The 24117-nt window shown below is 44.7% G+C and overlaps 1 protein-coding gene across 15 annotated transcripts in view; it reads left to right on the top strand.

Moving 5' to 3' along the window:
- The window catches only part of FHIT (fragile histidine triad diadenosine triphosphatase), a 1095796-nt gene extending 1079257 nt beyond the window's left edge, over nt 1-16539 (top strand). For all 15 annotated transcript variants that reach the window (XM_078853538.1, XM_073350942.2, XM_073350941.2 and 12 more), the window contains 2 exons: nt 2399-2508; nt 14766-16539. In XM_078853538.1, coding sequence (XP_078709664.1) covers nt 2399-2500 — 102 coding nt within the window. In that variant the 3' untranslated portion in view covers nt 2501-2508; nt 14766-16539. The remainder of the gene's footprint in view (nt 1-2398; nt 2509-14765) is intronic.
- The last annotated feature ends 7578 nt before the right edge of the window (nt 16540-24117 follow it).

The following is a 24117-nucleotide window of genomic DNA, read 5'->3' as shown; positions in this document are numbered from 1 at the left end:
GAAAAGCAGCTGAATAAACCATTGGTCCTCTGCAGAATGCTGGCAGCTGCGCCTCTCTAATGCAGGAAGTTTGGGGCTATGGCCACACCTGCCCACATGACGAAGCAAAAAACAGAGGGAAATTTCGCATAAAATTCTTATAAAATGTCACAGTGGTTGCCGCCAGCACAACTCCCTCCAAAACACTCAGCTGACATCCCAAAACACCTATGTGACGGGTTGGATCACAGAAACCCTCTTGGATGTGCCAAGACTACTTCTGCCCCTGCTTTCCCCCTAGCCTGGGACTCCAGCACCCTGTCTTGCTGAGCCAGACACGCCCGTCTGCTCCAGCGCAGACCCAAGGTCTGAACCACGGGCCCCAAAGCTGCAGACTTAACTGAAAACAGCTTAAGAAGTGTTCCTGTCTTTAACACTCAGATGCTCAACTTCCAATGGGGTCCAAACCCCAAATAAATCCATTTTACCCTGTATAAAGCTTATACAGGGTAAACTCATAAATTGTTTGCCTTCTATAACACTGATAGACAGATATGCACAGCTGTCCTCCCCCCCCCCCAGGTGTTAATACATACTCTGGGTTAATTAATAAGTAAAAAGTGATTTTATTAAATACAGAAAGTGGGATTTAAGTGGTTCCAAGTAATAACAGACAGAACAAAGTGAATTACCAAGTAAAATAAAACACCAAAGTCTAAATCTAATACAGTAAGAAAACTGACTACAGATAAAATCTCACCCTCAGAGATGTTTCAATAAGCTTCTGTCACAGATTAGATGCCTTCCTAGTCTGGGCACAATCCTTTCCCCTGGTACAGCCCTTGTTCCAACTCAGGTGGTAGCTACTGGATTTCTCATGACTGCCTCCCCCTTTGTTCTATTCCACCCACTTATATATCTTTTGCATAAGGTGGGAATCCTCTGTCCCTCTCTGGGTTCCCGCCCCTCCTTCTCAATGGAAAAGCAGGTTAAAGCAGGTTAAAGATGGATTCCAGTTCAGGTGACATGATCATATGTCACTGTAAGACTTCATTACCCACTTGCCAGCACACAGGTATACAGGAAGACTTACAAGTAAAACAGAGCCATCTACAGTCAATTGTCCTGGTTAATGGAGGCCATCAAGGTTCCAAACCAATATTAATGGCCCACACTTTGCATAATTACAATAGGCCCACAGAGTTATATTTCATATTTCTAGTTTCAGATACAAGAATGATACAGTCATACAAATAGGATGACCACATTCAGTAGATTATAAGCTTTGTAATGATACCTTACAAGAGACCCTTTTCATAGAATCATAGAATATCAGGGTTGGAAGGGACCTCAGGAGGTCAGTCATACAAATAGGATGACCACATTCAGTAGATTATAAGCTTTGTAATGATACCTTACAAGAGACCCTTTTCATAGAATCATAGAATATCAGGGTTGGAAGGGACCTCAGGAGGTCATCTAATCCAACCCCCTGCTCAAAGCAGGACCGATCCCCGACTAAATCATCCCAGACAGGGCTTTATCAAGCCTGACCTTAAAAACTTCTAGGGAAGGAGATTCCACCACCTCCCTAGGTAACGCATTCCAGTGTTTCACCACCCTCCTAGTGAAAAAGTTTTTCCTAATATCCAATCTAAATCTCCCCCACTGCAACTTGAGACCATTACTCCTTGTTCTGTCATCTGCTACCACTGAGAACAGTCTAGATCCATCCTCTTTGGAACCCCCTTTCAGGTAGTTGAAAGCAGCTATCAAATCCCCCCTCATTCTTCTCTTCCGCAGACTAAACAATCCCAGTTCCCTCAGCCTCTCCTCATAAGTCATGTGTTCCAGTCCCCTAATCATTTTTGTTGCCCTCCGCTGGACTCTTTCCAATTTTTCCACATCCTTCTTGAAGTGTGGGGCCCAAAACTGCACACAGTACTCCAGATGAGGCCTCACCAATGTCGAATAGAGGGGAACGATCATGTCCCTCGATCTGCTGGCAATGCCCCTACTTATACATCCCAAAATGCCATTGGCCTTCTTGGCAACAAGGGCACACTGTTGACTCATACCCAACTTTTTCATGAAGCATACCCCAGTTACATTATATTCACACTCATTAGCATATTTTTATAAAATCATATAGAGTGCAACGTCACAACCTGCCCTTCCCCTCACACATGAACATCACTGCCAGTCCCTCCCACCCTGAGAATCCAACAGAATCCATCAGGGCTCACCCTTTGCATTCCTACCACTCTCTCCCATCCCCTGAGTCCGTCGATACCATCCAAGGCCTAGCTCAGAGTCCATCCATACCACACATGCCCACTCCCATGGCAGTTTTGACAGGGGAAGCATTGGGAAACCATTAATAACTCCACTCTTTTTTGTTTTGTGTTTTCCTAAAAAGCTGGACCGTCACGACAAAGGAGAAGAGGACTCCCCTGTCAAGTGGAGGTCTGAGGATGAAATGGAAGCCGAAGCAGCAAGCCTGAAGAAATATTTTCAGTAAAATCTGAGGTAAAGATTCCTAAGAGATTATACAGATTGATTGATTTATGCAGCACCCAAAACCGGCATCTTAGGGCACGTCTACATTGCAAGAAAAGACTCATGGCACTAGGTCTCAGAGCCTGGCTCAGCTGACACAGGGCTCTGGTTGTGGGGCTATTAAACTGCAGTGTAGCCTTTCAGACTCGGGCTGGAGCTCGGGCTCTGAGACCTCACAAGGAGCGAGGGTCTCAGAGCCGAGATACCAGCCTGAGCTTGAATGTCTACATTGACATGTTTTGCCCCGCAAGCCCAAGTCAGCTGGCCTGGGTTCTGAGACTCGGTGCCACAGGGTTTTTTATTGCAGTGCAGCCAGACCTTACAGGCACAGACCCTGCCCTGAGGAGTTTACAATCAAGATTTCTGGGAGCAAAAAAAAGCGGCAAGAGAGGGAAGGGAGAACAAGGGCCACAAAAGGAAGGCCAGACAGTTTCTTGGGTTTGTTATGTACGTATTGTTGCAGCTCCATAAGAACATGCTGCGTCCACTATGCTCCTTAAACACATCAGCACCAGCTTGGAGGCATACTCAGCAAGCAACGCCCAGGAAGCAAGACCTCGCTCACTGAAACAGGCACAAACAGCTTCTACCCAGTGGTGTCTGACAGGCCCCAGCTTTCCTTATATTTACAATAGGAAACAGTCTCCATGCACGTGGGGTAACTTGATAAATGTTCACCTTTGAGAGAGCGAGACCACTGCGTGCATTTTATGTAGGTATCGTGTATCCCTGTGCGAACCCTACTACAAGTGTGATTTTATGTTCGTAAGTCTTAACTCAGCAGTTCCGTTTCACTCTCAAAATAAACCTGGTGGGAAGCTGCACATTGGGATAAATTTTCCATTGGCCCTAAAAAAAGAAACCATTTGAAGGAAGCGGGGGAGATAAAACCAGTTTGGTAAGTGCTAACGTTTGGTGCTATAGAAACTGAGATATTTTCATCAGATACCTGGAGTCCCAGATGTGAGATCCTTCCAACAGAAATGAATTGGCCCCCTGGGACCCCCCTGAGTCACGCGAGGACATACAGTTCTGTGATAGCTCCACACGTTTCCTCTTCTCTTCCCCGTCAGTCGTTAGCATCATCCAGCACGCTCGTTTCTCAGTGGTTTCTGACTGTTTCATGTTTTGTCCCATCGGGAGCAGGAAGCCAGTAAACCTGCCTGCCTTGTGGCTGCGACTTGCTGCTCTGCAGCACAGCTTGGGAAATCTTCGGCTTAAACTCCACAGGTCGCTCGGCTAATGTGTGTGGCCCTAATGAGTCTTGATTGTGAGGTTTCTTAGCCACTGTGCCACTTGTTTTGAGTTCCTCAGATCCTCTCCTCCGTGACCTTTTCCTGGCTCACCTCTCCTTTATTCACAAGAGGAAGATGCAATTAGAAAATGTCCGACATAGGCAGAAAGGAGATATTCTTAGATGATGCACATACAAACACAACAGGTTCTGTTTAGATAAGTAATTAACTTACTGCAGCATTCATGCAGACTGGACTTTATGAAGATGGAAATTGAAAAGACTGCTTGGACCCATTTCCTTTCCAATGCAGGCTCTTTCCCTGCCGTATATTTCGTAGGGCTTCTTCCGGTCTAGTTATAAATGAAAGACTTGTTGGGATTTTCAAAGGAGTCTATGTGAATTTGGTGCCCAAATGCCATTGAAATTCAATGAAAGTTGGGTGCCTAACTAAGATTCTTTTGTGTACCAGTCAGATTAATAGATCCATAGATTTCAAGGCCAGAAGGGATCATTGTGATCATCTAGTCAGACCTACTGTATAAGACAGGCCAGAGAACTTCCCCAAAATAATTCCTAGAGCAGAGCTTTTAGAAAAACATCCAATATTGATTTTTAAATGGTCAGGGATGGAGAATCCACCACAACCCTTGGTAAATTGTTCCAAAGGTTAATTAATCTCACCATTAAAAATGTACACCTTATTTCCAATCTAAATTTTCTAGCTTCAGCTTCCAGCCATTGAATCATGTTATACCTTTCTCTGTTAGACTGAAGAGTCCATTATTAAATATTTATTCCCCATGTATATACCTATAACTATGATCAAGTCACCCCTTAACTTTCTCTTTGTTAAGCTAAATAGATGGAGCTCCTTGAGTAAATTGAGTGAGCTCCGTGAGTCGGTCACTATAAGGCAGGTTTTCTAATCCCCCAAACATTCTCGTGGCTCTTCTCTGAATCCTCTCCAATTTCTCAACATCCTTCTTGAATTGGACACAGTATTCCAACAATGGTTGCACCAGTGCCAAATAGAGAGGTAAAACAACCGCTGTACTCCTAGTCGAGATTCCCCTGTGTTTATGCATCCTAGGATCATGTTTGCGCTTTTGGTAACAGAGTCACTTTGGGAGCTCATGTTCAGCTGATTATCCACCATGACTCCCAAATCTTTTTCAGAGTCACTGCTTCCCAGGATAAAGTCTCTGTCCTGTAAGTGTGGCCTATTTTTTTGTTCCTAGATGTATACATTTAACATTTAGCCGTGTTAAAACACACATTGTTTGCTTGTGCCCAGTTTACCATCCGATCCAGATTGCTCTGTATCAGTAACCTGTCCTCTTCATTATTTACCACTCCCCCAATTTTTGTGTCATCTGCAAACTTTATCAATGGTTATTTTATGTTTTCTTCCAGGTCATTGATAAAAATGTTCAATAGTGTAGGGCCATGAACCCATCCCTGTGGGACCCCACTGGAAATATACCCGCTCAATGATGATTTCCCCCTAGACTCCTAGACTTTAAGTTCAGAGGGGGGGCATCATGATCATGTGCTCTGACCTCCTGCATATCTCAGGTCACAGAACCTCACCCACCTACTTCTGTAGTGGGCGCATAACCTCTGGGTGAGCTACTGAAGTCCTCAAAACTTGATGTAAAGACTTAAAGTTATAGAGAATTCACCATTTACTATAATTCGAACCAGCAAGTGACCTATGCCCCATGCTGCAGAGGAAGGCACAAAACTCCCAGGGTCTCTGCCAATCTGACCCAGGGGAAAATGCTTTCTCAACCCCATATATGGTGATCAATTAGACCCTGAGCATGTGGGCAAGACCCACCAGCTAGATACCTGTTCTAAACTCAGAGCCTTTCCAACCACAGTTGTAACTCAGAGCCTCTCCATCTAGTGTCCCATCTCTGTCCACTGGAGATATTTGGTAATAGTAGTCACGGAGGGGCCATATGCCATTCTAGGCAATCTCATCATACCCCTCAATAAATTTCTCAAGCTCAATCTTGAAACAAATTAGGGTTTTTGCCCCTAGTACATCCCTTTGGAGGCTGTTCCAAAACCTCACGCCTCTAATGGTTAGAAACCTTTGTCTAATGTCAAGCCTAAACTTACAGATGACCAGTTTATATCCATTTGTTTTTGTGCCAGTATTGACCATTAACTTAAATAACTCCTCTCACTCTCTGGTGTTTATCTCCCTGATTTGTTAGGCTAAAGAAGCCAAGCTCCTTAAGTCTCCTCTTGTACAGTAGGTTTTGAGACCTATTGGTTAGCCAGTTTTTAATCCATTTAATGTGTACCATATTAATTTTATATAATTCTAGTTTTTTAAGCAAAATGTGGTGTGCTACCAAGTGAAGTGCCTTACAGGAGTCTAAAGATAGTGTATCAACACACTTACCTTTATCAACCTAATTTGTAATCTCAAAAAATGTATCAAATTAGTTTGACAGGATCTATTCTCCATAAACCCATGTTGACTTGCATTAATTACATTAGGTTTCAGAGTAACAGCCGTGTTAGTCTGTCTTTGCAAAAAGAAAAGGAGGACTTGTGGCACCTTAGAGACTAACCAATTTATTTGAGCATGAGCTTTCGTGAGCTACAGTTCACTTCATCGGATGCATACCGTGGAAACTGCAGTAGACATTATATGAACACAGAGACCATGAAACAATACCCCCTCCCACCCCACTGTCCTGCTGGTAATAGCTTATCTAAAGTGATCATCATTATTACATTACCTTCCTTTAATTCTTTATTAATCAAGTCCCATATCAGCTGTTGTATTATCTTGCCTGGGATCAATGTCAGACTAATGTCTGATTACCCGATGTGAGATTATCTCTGTCATCCCATTTACTCTTTTAAAAATGTGCATTATATTAGCTTTCTTCCAGTCTTCTGGAACTGCCACAGTACTCCAACGCTCATTGAAAATCAACAGTCCAGGATATTTTAGTGCTGGCAGCATGAGACCTCCAGCATGTGTCACTCAAACTGACGTTCCCCATGATCACACAGTTCTTACTCCTATTATACACATTATAAATAGGTGAAGAAGGAGGCGGTGGTCATCCTGTTCCCTAGTATCTCTAGATCCTCCAGTAAGGTGCAGAAATATGAAACCCTAAGCTAGATAGATTGTAAGAGCCACGAACTGCAAGCAGATCCATTCGGCTGCCCTTCAACCCATGTGCAGAGCTCTATTAAAGTCAATGAGTTTCTGCAAGGCAGCTGAATCAGCAGCCTAGGTCAGCCCATTCAGGTATTAGGGTCCGTTCTTTTCCTAGGCCTGATGCCATTAAAGTATTCATTAGTGGTATTCTCATTGCAAGAGGGTTTTGCCCAAGTCAGGGCTGTGCTTTTTAGCCTATGATTCCAAACACCAAGGCATCACTGTCAAACTCTTCTCCCACGGAGTGTTTTTTCTTCCAATGCTAAAATGCTCTGAACTTAATGTAAAGTGCACATCCTTAGAACTTTTCCTCCATTGCCTGCTCCCTGGACCCTGCTTTCAACAGTAAGAAGATTGAAAACTCCTGGCAAATTAACAAGGTCACAGAAATTTGCCTTCAGTGCTATTTTTGTTTTTGTTTTTCACCTCAATTATCCTGGCAAATCGAAGTACACCTGGACCCAATTTTGACTGAGATTTCAACATGGCCCATGGGATAGTCAAAAAATGCTGAAAGTAGAAATTCTGGAGGCAATGAGCAGTGGTGGGGTAGGCCTCCTGCCCTGTTGTTCTGGTTAAGTGCCCGGCTATGAGGAAAAATGTCAGTTCATCAAGTTTGCTCATTTTGGCCACTCTGAGCTAATGCACTGGGTTGATTTCAAAGGGACTGCTCAGGCGCTTAAAGTGAGGTGTCTGGTTAAGTCTATTGCATAGTCAGAGCTTCCAACGTTCAAATATTACAGACGACACTGTGCCTACATAATAGTTTTGAATCATTGAAAATATTGAAACTATCTACCTAATTCACCCCCTTCTTCAGGGTTTCCACCTCATTTTCAGCGCTTTTGGCTAACTATTTACTGCAGTGTATTTGTTGCATTTTAAACTCGGCAAGTACCCTCTTCAGTCAAAGTCAAAATGACGCTTGATTTTCACTAGAGAGCAGCTCGTGTGTGTACTGCAGGGTGTATGTCAGAAAGGGAAGCTGCTTTTTCACCTGCCCACCCATCCTGAGCCATTCTGCCCTGCGTGATCCAGCACTGCTCTGCTTTCCCCGGGGCAACGCAGCCACAGGAAGCAGGGTTAGGAATCAGGCCCGGTATTTGCCTTTGCTCCTTTCATTTAAAAAAATATCCCTTTGGCCTGAGCAGGTTGGGCTTTAAGCTCTCAGAGCTTCCCTAGCTACCCGCAGACTTAATTCGGCCTTTTGCCACTGCACCAGCTGCAATGGCAGCTCTGTGTTAGGCATAAAGAAACCACCTGGCTGTGTTTGACTAGCCATATAGTCATGGGGACGTATGATCTTTCCGCCCTGCAGTTATCACCACAGCTTAAACGACTCCAATTTCCTTCATTGATCCTTTGCAGCACTTCTTGCATGCTGCCTAGAAGCTGCCTCCTGGCAATTGCCTGTCCCCTCCTAAACACACACACATACACACAATTCTGGGCCCTACCATCCTGCTCATGTAAACTTGTCCATTGTAATTCTTATTCAAGGGTACAATAGGTTGGCAAAATGAGATATCACATTTCAGTTGATGCCTTAAAAATACTCAATAGTGGTTTCTCTTTCCTTTCATTAATGCATTCCAGTGTCAGCACTTGCAGATGTCTTTAGGTCAAGGAGGACTAAAATAACTGCTGATGGCTTCCTTTTCTATAAGAAAGCAAGAGAAATATCATTTGAATATAATAGGAAGCTCTTAATTCTCTCCCTGCTACATCTACCAAGTGCTGTTCCGCCCCTGACAGAGCAGTGTGCTTGAACATTAGACCCCTGGCCAACAGAAATATCCTGGGGGTCACTTGAAGAAATAAATACTTTTAACATTTCCAACTGTGTGTTGTTCTATATGGGATGATAATAAGCTGTTTAATTAGAGAAGATGAGAAGATACCATTTTATTTTCACATGCGGTGCTCTATAATAGATCAGACTAACAGAGGAGTTCAATTCATCGTCAGGCACTGTTATCCGTGTGTCCTGCTTCTTTCATAACTTTCTCCTCACTTCATTGTACTCCCAGCTCCTCAGGACGAGCCATCATCTCTAGGACACCCCCGGCTTGAGCTGTCACTCACAGAATACTTACGACCTCGCTCCAGGAAAGATTAAGCTCCTGAGAAGCTGCAAGTAGCTCAGGAGAGGACTGGAATTTAAAGCAAAGGGGGGGGAGGGTTCCCTTTTTAAGCAATGCACTGAGCTAGTACACCTATCCTCATTGGCTGCACATGGTGCCACTCACTGGCCCATTTATTCCGCAAGGGTGAAATTCACCCCGTGCAGGGAAACATCACAAGGTCTTCACCCCTCTTCAATTCCACGTAATAGGCTTCAGTGGAACACAGTCCTGGTGCTGATCCCCTGCACAGGGGCGAGTTTCACTGTGTATGAAGAAGAAGGTTCATGGCCTTCAATACATGGCCCTTTGTGATTTCTGTGGTTTCTTTATGCATAATAATGTAAAATACCTTTCAATCAGACCAAGGTCCATGCTTCTCCCTGCTGCTCCTCTGCCTCCAAACTCTGCCTTATTTAATACTCGGCCTCAACACCCTAAATGAGATGATGTCTTCCAGCGTCTCAACCTCTGAGGTTAAAAAAATGGATAAATGAAACATAAAAGAAAACTACTTTTATGGAAAATATTTTTGAAAAAATCAGTGCTTAAGATCACAGCAGCTGAGAATTTGCTTGAAATGACTGTAGCTTGAGCCATTCCCATCCAAGTATCACCATGTGATCAGTTATTTATCCCAATGGCTTTTGCAAAATGATGTAATGTATGAGACAGGATGAGGAGAAAGTACTCTTCTTTACAGAGCAAACCCTAATGCAGTGTTTACATTTTAGGATCTGTTTTCAGATGCATCTCTCCAGATTTCTAACCCATCACAGGAATCAGGAGCCTTGTTAGCAGGGTAAATGTTTTGATGATCTTGTGTCTCCTGAATTTCAAAACACAGTGCACTTGCCCGAGAATAGGAGCCTTAGTCTATCTCACTCTTTCGGACTCCGCTCCTGGAGCCGAGACAAGATATGGGATAGTCACAAGTTTCAGTGAGGGTTCCTATTTTATCTGCAGGTGAGGAAATCCTTTTATGCCATTAGAGAAGCAGTCAGCCTAAAGTGTGATGTCAAAATGTCCCCCTGCATACAGAGGATTAGAGAAGATGATACTCTGTTGCCAACTGTTTGCTGAGCTGTATGTGGCCAATCACTTTTAATTGTTTAAACACTTGAACACTTAGGTGTCATGCCAAATACAGGATTCTTTTAAAAATATCTCCAAGTAACGCATCCTGGACACTGGGGATGGCTCTCTGATGTAAACCCTCTCCCCTGCCCCTGCACGTGGGCAGTTTGTCTTTTCAACTTGGTCAGAGAATGGGAACTTTCTTCTCTTTCTCTGTCTCTTTCTGTCTCCGAAGGCAGAATGGCTCCCTGAGGGCGCTAGTGGAGTTTTGTTCCTGCTGTCTCCACCTCCTCCAGACAAGGTGGTGGGCTGGGCCCTTTAGGAGTGAACCTGTCCAGCCCACCTGTGCCTCCTTAACAGCCTCTTGATGGAGCCTGATAGAGGACAGCTGGTCTGTATGAAGAGCCAGAGGGGAATAGAAGTGGGAAGAGGAAACTGTGGCAGAGGTTGAAGAAAACAGGAGATCTCTGACCCAGGATGGGTTTGGGAAGCCAGAGGGCTAAAGAAGGCTGAAAGCCAGGGAGTGGGAGGGGTTCCCCACTGGCCTCCCAAAGCCAGAGAATAGACTGCACCGAAAGGGTGCTGGACCCCCTCCAGGGGAAGAAAAGGATTGAGGGCTGGGGAGTTCCTGCTGGGAGAGCAGGGGAGGACTCCAGCAAGAAGGGGCTGGAGTGGCTGCACACTGAAGAGCAGGCTGATCATGAGGAAGAGCCTCCAGCCTGACAGAAGATGCCAGGGACAAATGCGTGGGGCTGACGGGTAGCTTTAGGGATGTAGAGGACTGTTTGAGTTGTTTGTTTATAAATGCAGCCCCCAAGGAGAGGCATTATTGGCCGCGAGAGAGTCTGCAGTGCAGTTATTGATGTAGGGGGCCCCGACATGGGGAAACTGAGGCAGGGCACTTGCTCCTCTGGCCACAAGGGGGCAATCAGGAGGTGGCTGCCTTGTTGCAATAGGAGTCACTACATCAGAGCTATGCCGGGTAACTGCAGCTGAGACTCTGACCCCTGGTAGCACAGGAAGTCTCTTCTTTGCTTGGCATTAGGGCAGTCTATTGTTTACTCTTTCTTCGCCCCCAGCCTCTCTTTCTGTTGTCGCTCAGCTCCCTGGAGTCTCTGAAGAAGGGGACAGCTCCTTCAGCTTGGTCATATAGGGTGAAATTTGCTCTAGCCACAGAAAGCCCAACTCTCCCAGCTCCATGCAGGCAGGGGGTGCGGTGCTTCTCTGCAGCTTCCACCCCAGCCAGTTCCACAGGGTGCTTGACCACTGGATCTGCCTTCAATCAGATCTGATCCCCTGGCCCACCCCACCGCAGCCTTCCACATTGGACAGAATTCAGGTCCCCCCAATAGCAGCAGAAGACTCCTCTGGAGTGGGAAGAGCAGAGGGCAAGGGCGAGCTATGGCCCCCGGCCTGGCTCTCTCAGGCAGGCTGGCTGAGAGTTTATGCTGGGCTGGGGCTAGGGCTACATCTTAGCCCTGTGGCACTAACCACGCTGCATCGGTGAGATCTGACTGTGACTGCACTCAGGCAGTGTCTGCACGTAATCGCTACGCAAACACCCATTTTCCTAATCAGCTATAGATTTCTACACACTCCAGCCTTAAGTGCTATTAATAATATCTCACACTCAGCAGCCTCTAAGCACCATCAGTTAGAAATCAGGAACTCGGTGTCCACGGGAAACCATTACGACCTAAGAGGGTGAAGCTTAAGCTCCAAAGGAGATAGGTTTTATGAAGGTCACCTTGAGAAGCAGCATCATAAGAATCCGTCAATAGACGAGAATGTTCCCGGTGTGCATTTGATGTTATTTTGACTAGCTGGAAAGGTTGAAGAGAAGAATGTGTCATATTACAGGGTCTATTCTTCCCCCAAAATTAGTTTTCCTGCAATAAGAAACAAGTAAATATAAACTAATCCTTTTTCATTTCAACTGAATGCAAGGAAAAGTTAATATCACCAGAAGCTTCCTGAACAAACACCACCTGGTCTGTGAGAGTGTCGTCTGAAGTGTAAAAACTTTGTCTAACGTCTCTTAAAATACCTCTCACATGGAAGCTGCAGATATAAGAGCAATGGAATTACAGTGACTACTAATGAACCATGTAATGCTTAAGGGAAAAGGTTTCCCCATAAGTGTGATGTGTTAATATATAATGTACCTACTGCAAAATGAATGTTGATTCTTGTTCTAGTCTGGGTGTGTCAGAATCATTTTTTTTTCTTTGTAGCCCAGTGAAAATGAAGAAGCTGGGGAGGGCAGTCTGAGTGAAATTCACCCCGCTGCAGGGGGCCACCTGAAAGCCTATGTACCACATCAGTCCTCATTTGAGGATTTAAGTGGTGCACTGACCTAGTGCTGTCTCTGCACAGGGGTGAACTTCAAAGGGAACTCTGGGCTTCCCCTTCCCTGGGGTTAGCAATATTTACTCAGCTTTGTAGGGTACTTTGAAGGCCACAGATCAGCACCTAGGTCCTGTGGTCATAGCTGCAGGAGAAGCATCAGACACAGAGGCAAATGCATTGAATTGTACTGTACGAAGTATTGCTTTTATTGGGGTTAATAGTGAAAACTCAGAAGGGTCAGACGTTCTGTTCACACACAAGTTTGAATCCCAAATTTCAACAACCGGATATGCTGATCTGGTTTCATACTTGATTAATCACCAGGAGCGGGGGTTAGGGCACAACTTAGGGAAGGGAGCATCCCGGGATCTAGAAGAGACCAGAAGGAGAGGCATAGGGCGAAGATAATGTTTCAGAGAATACTGATGAAAAGAAACGTCAAGGATGCTCAGATCTGAACCTGTGTTGAAATGGAGCTGGGCTCTGATCCCTGCAAATTCGTCCATGGCATGAGTTACACGATTCACCGACTAAGCAGGGAAGCCCTGTTTAAAGCAGATTCACAAGTAACTTACAGCCTGCCATGCAAATGTCACTCAAGGGGTAGCCTACAATGGAGACGTTAGTGCTCAAAATGCCATGTAACGGGGAAACATATGTTTCAGGGAGAAGAGACAACCAAACAAAGAAGTGGGCGTGTGGTAAGACACCAAGCAAAACAGTGCTCAGCTACTATCGAAGTGGTGTTACTGTACTGTTGTGGACACAACATAAGAGAGAGAGAGAGATTTAAAGCAGCAATCTGAATATGACCTTGCAGCTTATGCACTCCCGTGAGTTTCAATATCCAAGCTGCAGCAATGGCAAGGTATAAATAGCCATTCGGGGGAGTAAATATGTGAAAAGGGAGTGATGTTGGACACATTGTACAATTTGTCCTTCCCATTTGCCCCATCCACAGTCACCAGAACACTTTGGTACCCATGGAAGGCCTGGTCATTGCATTCACAAATGCAAATGTGTTTCTGCATGCTAACATTTGCATGTGCAGATACCTGGGGCTGAGCAACTGCCAACCTTCTATGGATGCAAATTAGTGACGACATTTGAAAACATGGTTGATGATGCAATGCAGTGATTTCAGTGTAGCTTTGTCAAGGGGAGGCAGTTAGATTTTGATTTTCAGGGCTGTGATTGGCTGTTCTCCGTAGTCAGGACCTGACTTTGGTATTTATCTATTCCAGTGGCCCCCTCAGGTCAGTGCAGCCACTAGTGTGTGTCAGGATGGGACGTTTTGTGTCCACACGCAACTGATCTCATGACGGCAGATGGAGGACACACGATGTCCCTTTGGGCCGTGCCATATACAGCTGCACAGTAAAGGGTTGATGAAACGGCCTTTTCCTGCAAAGATCTCAAGAGTAAACTGCCTTTGATCTTTCTCTGAGGGTGAAATTCTCTGCTTCAGGGCTGGCCCAAGGCTGGGGTTTGGATTCATAGGACACTTGAAAGTTTCTGGGTGGGGTGCTCCACCCAGGAGCAGGAACAATGAAAGCTTCCTAAAAGCAGGAGAGCCACTGGCGCCCAAACTGTGGCCCCGCCCCCATCTTTTTTTTTTCAGAAGGTTAGGTTTGGAAGGGACCTCAGAAGGTCATCTAGTCCAACCCCCTGCTTGAAGCAGGACCAATCCCCAATTTTTGCCCCAGATCCCTAAATGGCCCCCTCAAGGATTGAACTCACAACCCTGGGTTTAGCAGGCCAATGCTCAAACCACTGAGCTATCAGCTATCCCTGAATCTTCCTCACTCTGTGGCTTAGTTTCCCTTCTGTAAAATAAACATAATGCCACTGACCTCCTTTGCAAAGTGCTTTGAGATCCACATCTGAAAAGCACTATGTGACCACAAGGTATTGGCCCATGGGCTTGATCTGTATAATGTAAATCGATATCATCCACATGAATAGTCAAATGACTTGCTATAATATATTTTACAGTACCACTGTACAGGTATTGTTCTCTCCTCCAAATACTAGCTGCTGCCATATGAACTGGAATATGCGCTAGCTGGCTTTAACCCTGAGTATTTCATTTTCTCCATCATAATCACTGGTTCCCTTTGCACAGTGCTAATCAGCATCTAGCCAATTAACAATAAACAAACTCATTTTATCTTACTATTACAGATCAAATATGTTATTGCATTTAGCTTAATGTCTAATGAAGCTTTTAATGGTCAATATTTTTCAGGTGAGACAATCTGGAACAAATCCTAGAGCATAAGAAAACCAAAAAAGGGACTCATTCTCCAGCACTCTGTGACATTGGACCTGCAGCTAACCAGCTTAGATGACATTCTACAAACAATGGATTCGTCCATGAAACACTCTATTGTACCGTTGGATATCAGTGGGGTTGAATTTCAGCTAAGTCAACTGACAGACTGCGTTCAACACAACCTAATGGCTCATATTTTCTGAATGATGTACGTGGGAATGACTCTTTTACAATTGGCCCTGGGCCTAAATGGAAATTAAATATCCGCAGCAATATTTGTCTGGTGTGTTACATTACAAAATATTGGCTCCATGTTGTGCCTAACAACATTCTGTTTGTAATGTAGTGTAGCGCAGAAAAACTACATCTTTTAGTACTACTGTGCCTCTCAGAAACCAAAGCTTTGTTATAGCCGAGATACGATAAGCCTGGAGAGCTACCATTTTGCTAGATAAGATAATAGAACAAGAAATGCATAAATTTTCTTAAGATCATACATTCCACTCTTACTTTTAAGGTGTTGGTACAAAGTTGTAGGGGTTTAAGATAGTGCAATATGCTTTAGGGAATTCATCAAAATGTGAAGCCGCTCATGTGGTATTCAGCACGTTACATACTATGAGGTAAGGGTTGTTGCTTGCAACAAAACATGTTAACTTTGGTTGGTTGTTATTCACGTGACGTACTCGCTCAGTAATAACGATCCTCTGCAGTGCTGCTCTGAGGAGATTCTGCAGTCGTTTCGCTGTTTATTGCCAGTGCATCACAGAGAATATGTGGCTGAAATGAAAGCAAATGGACGTACAATGTCCTGGCAAGAGCCCTGAGCTGACGCACCAGGCTCCCGATCCCAAGCTGAGTTTTGCAGCTCGGGTCTACAGTTGTCACTAGAAGAAGGCAGCTTTTGTCATCCCTTGCCACACAGTGGCATGTGGGACAACTGTGTTCTTAATGCAGAATGGGTGAGAACGGCAATAGCTCGGATACTCTGCGATTGCTGCTTTAAACCACGGCAACCTGTACGCCATCTTTGCAGTGGGGCTGGCATGGGCCATCAGCCATGAACATACCTGAACTTCAGAGAAGTTGGGCGTCAGATCCGAATAAGGATTCAAATGCCACCAGATTGACCCAACACTGCAGCAAACAAATCAAACATGCCCGAAAATGTGTAAATAAATAATTCCTCCAGGAGTGTCACTGAAGCACAGTCTGATTTGAGACTTAGTGGAAATGCCCAGGGTAAACACAGTGCTTGGGCCAAAGTCCGGCCAGGACCAGGGATAAATTTGGCCCATTGACTTAGAAAGCTACTGAGCAAATACAGAGAGTAACATCAGGAGCAAAACAAACGCATTCGGCTAGAGTTAGGCTTGACAGAATTCATTTTTTTAATACTTGTGACAGATAATAGCAACGTTTATTTGTAAATATTTTTCCGATTATTATCAATTACAATTTTCACAGTTACACAGAATTATGGGGTTTTATGCATTTCTTTCAGTTTTCATCTATTTAAATTTTCACAGTTGCAGGAAATGCTGGGGGAGGAAGTCAGACAGTTATTTAATGACAGGAGAGATTGAGATTCAAACAGTTAAAACTTTATAACCATCAACATCACATGTCAAACTGTACAAAGTAAATATGCTCAAATCAAACTCTCACACAGCATTTCTCTTACTTTGCCTGTCAGTACATTTTGATTATTAGCGACGGAAATATTTTTGTTGGTTTGTGTGTGTACGATGAAATTGACATATAAAACTAATCCTTCCAAGCGTAGCTCTAGTTATTGCTCTGATACTTCGTAAAAGTAGCTCCAGGAAGCCTGAGTTTGCTATCACAGATTTAACATGACAGCAGACATCTTCCACAGACTTTTGAAAAGCCTCAACCATTCTAATGCTATTTTATTTCCAGTCAAAGTAAACAGAAATCCCCTTCTGACAGAGTCTGTACATTTTAGTCCCTGAACAAGAGGTGAAATACAGAAAAGGAAGGCACAATGGCAAGCCAGAAAAGCTTGGGAAACAGAGCACTTTCCAAGAACCCAGCAAATGAACCAGTCTGAAAGGTCCTCCTTTTGCATTTGAATATGTAAAGTAGAGCTGATTCTTCAACGCTAAGGAAGACAATTGCCATTCCATCCAGGTAGGTGGATGTGGAAGACCTGTGCTTCAATTACATTTGCAAGCTATTTTCAACCCTTGCATTTGATGGCTTCATATTAAGTATGGAATATTCTTGTATTAATTTTGTAGCCAGTAATGAAGGCAGGACACCAAGCACTTCGTATCACGTCTGCCTAGCAGATGACGACTGATCTGCAAGGAACATTTCATTTGTGTTAATGAGGATGCCATATCAAAGGTCTAATTAAAAAAAAAATCCCCTTGTGGCATTATGTGCAAAACAACCCTTTGATGCAGGATGGAGGGTGGCAGGGTGGGGGGGTGGGGGTTTCCCTCCTGTCTTAAAAAGTAGAATTTGCAATAGATGGGGGGGGATATGTTAAAGACTTAGTGGTGGCTAGGGACAGATTAGAAAAGTCAGCTCAAGAAACTCTGCAGTTATATGGTAAGTAAAAAAGCCCTATTTAAATCTAGGCCTGCCACTAGCACCTGGCTCATTCGTACACTTCCCGCAGCCCTAAGGAGGAGAGGACTGGGAATACTGGCTTGATCTATGACTTAAAAGGCATAGCAAGTAGGCTGTCAGCCCCCTAACTCGTTACATCCCTCAAGCAACTGAGGCCATGGGCCCAGGTTTTCATGGGGCCGACCAAGGATTCAGGCACAGTTGGGATATTTCCTGTGAGCTATCATGGGTCAGGCAAGGCCCCAAGGACTATGAGACCAGATTTTTAAACAAATGTGTGTAGCTTTGTCCCGACCCCACCCACCTTGGCAAACTGGCCAACCAGAAAGTACCAGTCAGTGGGCCACAGTTCCACGTGCCACCAGCTCTTTTTCTCCATGGTCAATGACTGGGAAAGTCTCCCACACTTGCAGCCTCTAAACATGATGTCGCTGAAATACTCTGGGGGTTTGCACCCTAATGGGAGTCCCGCCTCCTCGATATTTGGCTGTGAAGCTCGCAATATCGATAAATGAACCAGCCACAAAGGCCAGCTTTTCCAGGGTGCTCAGGGCGCCTGTTCTCAGTGTAAGGCGTTGGATTCTGAGCACTCCCTTTGCTGCCACTGCTTCTCCCCCACCTCCTTGTGGAGGTGCCCAGCACCCTGCCCTCTTCACAGTTTGCTCCTGACCTCCCATGGCATCTCTTGCTCCAACCCCTTTCCGGTGAGCTGTTCCAAGAGACCATGTGAGAAGAAACTCCTCCATCATCTGTGAAGAGTTACAAAGGGATCTCTAGGTGACTGGGTAACAAAATGTCAGTGTTGATAAATGCCAAGTAACGCACATTGGAAAATAGACTCCTAACTATACATATAAAATGATGGGGTCTAAATTAGCTGTTACCACTTGTCAAGGTTCCTCCCCCACTCTGAACTCTAGGGTACAGATGTGGGGACCTGCATGAAAAACCTCCTAAGCTTATCTTTACCAGCTTAGGTCAAAACTTCCCCAAGGTACAAAATATTACACCCGTTATCCTTGGACTGGCCGCTACCACCACCAAACTAATACTGGTTACTGGGGAAGAGCTGTTTGGACGCGTCCTTCCCCCCAAAATACTTCCCAAAACCTTGCACCCCACTTCCTGGACAAGGTTTGGTAAAAAGCCTCACCAATTTGCTTAGGTGACTACAGACCCAGACCCTTGGATCTTAAGAACAATGAACAATCCTCCCAACACTTGCACCCCCCCCTTTCCTGGGAAATGTTGGATAAAAAGCCTCACCAATTTGCATAGGTGACCACAGACCCAAACCCTTGGATCTGAGAACAATGAAAAAGCATTCAGTGTTTTACAAGAAGACTTTTAATAAAAAATAGAAGTAAATAGAAATAAAGAAATCCCCCCTGTAAAATCAGGATGGTAGATATCTTACAGGGTAATTAGATTCAAAAACATAGAGAACCCCTCTAGGCAAAACCTTAAGTTACAAAAAAGATACACAGACAGAAATAGTTATTCTATTCAGCACAATTCTTTTCTCAGCCATTTAAAGAAATCATAATCTAACACATACCTAGCTAGATTACTTACTAAAAGTTCTAAGACTCCATTCCTGTTCTGTCCCTGGCAAGAGCAGCATCCAGACAGACACAGACCCTTTGTTTCTCTCCCTCCTCCCAGCTTTTGAAAGTATCTTGTCTCCTCATTGGTCATTTTGGTCAGGTGCCAGCGAGGTTACCTTTAGCTTCTTAACCCTTTACAGGTGAGAGGAGCTTTCCCCTGGCCAGGAGGGATTTCAAAGGGGTTTACCCTTCCCTTTATATTTATGACACCACTCGAGCGAGATCTTGGAGTCATGTGGATAGTTTCCTGCGAAGATCCGCTCAATGTGCAGCGGCAGCCAAAAAACCAAACAGAATGTTGGGACTCATTAGAAAAGGGATAGATAATAAGACAGAAAATAGCATATTGCCTCTATATAATCCATGGTACGCCCACATCGTGAATGTTGCGTGCAGATGTGGTCGCCCCATCTCAAAAAAGATATATTGGACTTGGAAAAGGTTCAGAAAAGGGCAACAAAAATGATTAGGGATGTGAAATGGCCTCCGTATGAGATAAGATTGGGACTTTTCATCTGGGAAAAGAGACGACTAAGGAGGGATATGATAGAGGTCTATAAAATCATGACTGGTGTGGAGAAAGTGAATAAGGAAGTGTTATTTACTCATTCATATAACAAAAGAAGTAGGAGTTACCAAATGAAATGAATAGGCAGCAAGTTTAAAACAAACAAAAGGAAGCATTTCTTCACATAATGCACAGTCAAGCTGTGGAACTCTTTGCCAGAGGATGTTGTGAAGGCCAAGACTATAACAGGGTTCAAAAAAGAACAAGCTAATTTCATGGAGGCTAGGTCCATCAGTGGCTATTAGCCAGGATGGGCAAGGATGGTGTCCCTAGCCTCTGTTTGCCAGAATCTGGGAATTGGTGACAGAGGGTGGATCACTGGATGATTGCCTGTTCTGTTCATTCCCTCTGGGGCACCTGGCACTGGCCATTGTTGGAAGACAGGATACTGGGCTAGATGGACCTGTGGTCTGACCCAGTGTGGCCATTCTTATGTTCTTATCATCACCTCAGCACTCCCACTGCAGCAGAGGCCAGACCTCTAGTTGGCCTTGTATGGGCTAGTCTCCATACTCCCTTTCCCTGCTGCTCAGCCACAAAAGTGGAGCCACAATCTTGCCCATGCTGGCCATCATGGAGTGTCTTCTACTGGCGCTAGTCACTGTCATGGTTCAGTTTGCTGCTTTTCATGGGGAACACGAGGGATACCGGGAAACACCTTGGTACAGAGGAACAAATGCAGTCACGAGGAGCCAGGTGGTCCAATTCCGCTCTCTTCTCCACTCTGATTTTCTCTCATGTAATTCCATTGTTTTCTGTGGGCTTGTTCCTGAACTCCCCAGTGGGAGCAAGAGTAGAATCTGGCCCTGTGTTTCCTCCTCTGCATACCCTGCTATGGAATAAAGCTTGCAAAAGGTACTCTGACAATGGCCCCTTGCAGCATAGAATCATAGAATCATAGAATATCAGGGTTGGAAGGGACCCCAGAAGGTCATCTAGTCCAACCCCCTGCTCAAAGCAGGACCAATTCCCAGTTAAATCATCCCAGCCAGGGCTTTGTCAAGCCTGACCTTAAAAACCTCTAAGGAAGGAGATTCTACCACCTCCCTAGGTAACGCATTCCAGTGTTTCACCACCCTCTTAGTGAAAAAGTTTTTCCTAATATCCAATCTAAACCTCCCCCACTGCAACTTGAGACCATTACTCCTCGTTCTGTCATCTGCTACCATTGAGAACAGTCTAGAGCCATCCTCTTTGGAACCCCCTTTCAGGTAGTTGAAAGCAGCTATCAAATCCCCCCTCATTCTTCTCTTCTGCAGGCTAAACAATCCCAGCTCCCTCAGCCTCTCCTCATAACTCATGTGTTCCAGTCCCCTAATCATTTTTGTTGCCCTTCGCTGGACTCTCTCCAATTTATCCACATCCTTCTTGAAGTGTGGGGCCCAAAACTGCACACAGTACTCCAGATGAGGCCTCACCAATGTCGAATAGAGGGGAACGATCACGTCCCTCGATCTGCTCGCTATGCCCCTACTTATACATCCCAAAATGCCATTGGCCTTCTTGGCAACAAGGGCACACTGCTGACTCATATCCAGCTTCTCGTCCACTGTCACCCCTAGGTCCTTTTCCGCAGAACTGCTGCCTAGCCATTCGGTCCCTAGTCTGTAGCTGTGCATTGGGTTCTTCCGTCCTAAGTGCAGGACCCTGCACTTATCCTTATTGAACCTCATCAGATTTCTTTTGGCCCAATCCTCCAATTTGTCTAGGTCCTTCTGTATCCTATCCCTCCCCTCCAGCGTATCTACCACTCCTCCCAGTTTAGTATCATCCGCAAATTTGCTGAGGGTGCAATCCACACCATCCTCCAGATCATTTATGAAGATATTGAACAAAACCGGCCCCAGGACCGACCCTTGGGGCACTCCACTTGATACCGGCTGCCAACTAGACATGGAGCCATTGATCACTACCCGTTGAGCCCGACAATCTAGCCAGCTTTCTACCCACCTTATAGTGCATTCATCCAGCCCATACTTCCTTAACTTGCTGACAAGAATACTGTGGGAGACCGTGTCAAAAGCTTTGCTAAAGTCAAAACAAAGCACAGAGGCTGTGGCCACTAAAATATCCAAGCTATAGGAAAAACAAAGAGCCAGCGGTGCCAAGTCACCTCTAGAGCTGACGCCTCCTAGTCAGGGACATTTTAGAGCTGAGCAAGAGTCAAGCCTCTGCTAACCCCCTCAGGCGTTGGGCTATTAAAAACCTGGAATTAAATGTTCCTGCTTGAGTGCCTTTCTAGCAATTTTTTGCAAACCAGTTTCTCTTCCCTCCCCCCACCACATATGCAAACACAGTAATCTATGCATGGGGTTCAATTTCCTTGCATGTTAAAGGACTTAGGTATCTAATTGCACTTTCCACTTGCACTGAAAATGTACATAAAAAAATCCAGGTACAAAAAACTCTCTGTATTCAAAATTGCCAGTACAGGTTCAGACACTGGGTTGGAGCCCATTTGAAATTTTAGCCTAATAATCAACTCATTGGTAGCAGTTTGTTCTGTTGTTAGTCCCTTCAGGAATTTTTAACACCTTGCCACTATTAGCATCTTGCTGTTACTAACATTTGGGAGAAAAGAGCATCGGAAGAACCACCTGTTAGAAACCAGCCATGGTAGCCGAGCTCTGCAACATTTGTTAACCTTTTATTGAAGTCGCAGAACAAGGAGACACACCACCTGTCACATCTATCCAAAGCCACTCAGTCTTTGTTCAGTGCTTCATGATTAAAAGGGAAGAAATAAATGGCCACCTTGGATTGCAGGATTGCATTTCTTCCTTTGCAGGAGACTTGTGTTATTCTGGAAAACTCAATTAAAAAAAAAATCCTGCCCTACTCTTCATGCCTCCCGCCCCCAGATCATAGGGAATTTGGGTGTTAGGAACTGGTCAGTCCAAGGAAAAGGCACTTGTTTTAATGTGAAGACAATAACAATGCTGCATCAGCACTAATCAAGGGTGTGTGACTGCAAAGAGCTGAGCATGTCCTGTTTGTGGCTGCGTGGCCTGGATGCCCATTAGGAGCCGAGGATGCCCCGAACCTCAAAGGAGCCGGCGGTGAAATTATTAGTTTAAAATCAGTGGTAGATGAACAAAGGAGCTAGAGGCGATTTGGTACCTAGGCGAAAACACACTCAACGTGCCATGGAAAGTCGGGCTTCACTAAAACAGGCAGTGTCATGTAGTGCTTCCAGCAGGGCCGTGAACACAGTGCGAGGACGTCTTCACGTTCTTTTTTAGCATCAGTCTAGCTGGATACTGGGGAGTTTATGTCATAGGGGGGGAGTCTTTACCCTCCAGCGTATCTACCTCTCCTCCCAGTTTAGTGTCATCTGCAAATGACGTATGCTGGTGTAAGAGCTAAGTAAGCTGCAGGGAACAGCTATAGATCTGTACCACCATGCTTTTTAGACACATAACAATTTCACAGCAATTTTGCAACATTAAAACAGCATTACCAGTGTCTCTTTAACTGGCCATAAATCGAAACCTTGACTTGTCTCTAGTGGCTTGATATTCCAAGCTAGGAGGAAACATTCTGTCCTAGCTTGCAATCCATTTTATTGCCAAAAAGAAATTTCGTAGGTTAGATAAGTCAAATGCTTACTATTGCAAAACTTCAATTCAGGTCTCTAAGCTGCTGGTGAAGCAGCATCAGATATTAAACTGCATGAAGACATGGGAAGACTTTTTTAAGACTGGGAAGCCATGGCATGAGATACAAAAAGACCACCTCTGTTTTACACTCGGAAAGAGACCCCTAGTAGATTCACATTATTAATCTGCAGTACAAAAGCTACATAACTCCAACAAAGCATTCGTTTCTGATGACTCGGTACCTTTTTTCTGTAGCCTCTGGCATTACAGCTCTTAGTGAAAAGACACTTTAGAGCTAGTCCAGGCAGTTCATTTTCCATCAATCAAATCTCCAACTGAAAATATAAAGGCAGTGATATGACAAGATTTCTATTTTAATAGCTGTATTCTTGATAAGCTAATCCTAGAGGAGCTGCAGTGATCAAATACTTACAGTCAGTGCGTATGGCACAGCCTATTGTAAAATTAAATACACAAAATTAGGTGGGAATACTGTTAATTTTGTGATGGGAATGACAAAAGCCAACGCATTCAAAATTAAGACTCCTATATTCTTCCTTTAATATAGTCCACTGTGGGGGAAGGACAGTGTGCTGTGTGTTAAAGATGTAATTCCCATTTTTATTCTGAAGTCCCTGACCTTTCTCAGCTTTGGAACAGCCTGAGCATTATTTAAACACATTGGGGGTATTTATCTTGTTTATTTAAAAATATATCTTTCAAATTTGCAAAATGAAACTTAATGTGAGAATCAGGAGTAGTGTTCTGTTCTGTGATGCTTCCCCATCCCCTTGACATAGACCAGGGGAGGGCTAACTCCGGCCCACGGGTTGGATCCGGCCCATCAGGGTTTTCAATCTGACCTGCGGGATTGCCAGCCTCATGGCGCAGCGGGGCTAAGGCAGGCTCCCTGTGTACCCTGGCCCCACGCCACTCCCAGAAGCGGCCAG

Source organism: Lepidochelys kempii, chromosome 7 (assembly GCF_965140285.1).
Source record: "Lepidochelys kempii isolate rLepKem1 chromosome 7, rLepKem1.hap1, whole genome shotgun sequence".
Taxonomy (NCBI): Eukaryota; Metazoa; Chordata; order Testudines; family Cheloniidae; genus Lepidochelys; species Lepidochelys kempii.
The sequence above is the reverse complement of the archived record's forward strand: the minus strand, read 5'-3'. Positions and strand labels throughout refer to the sequence as shown.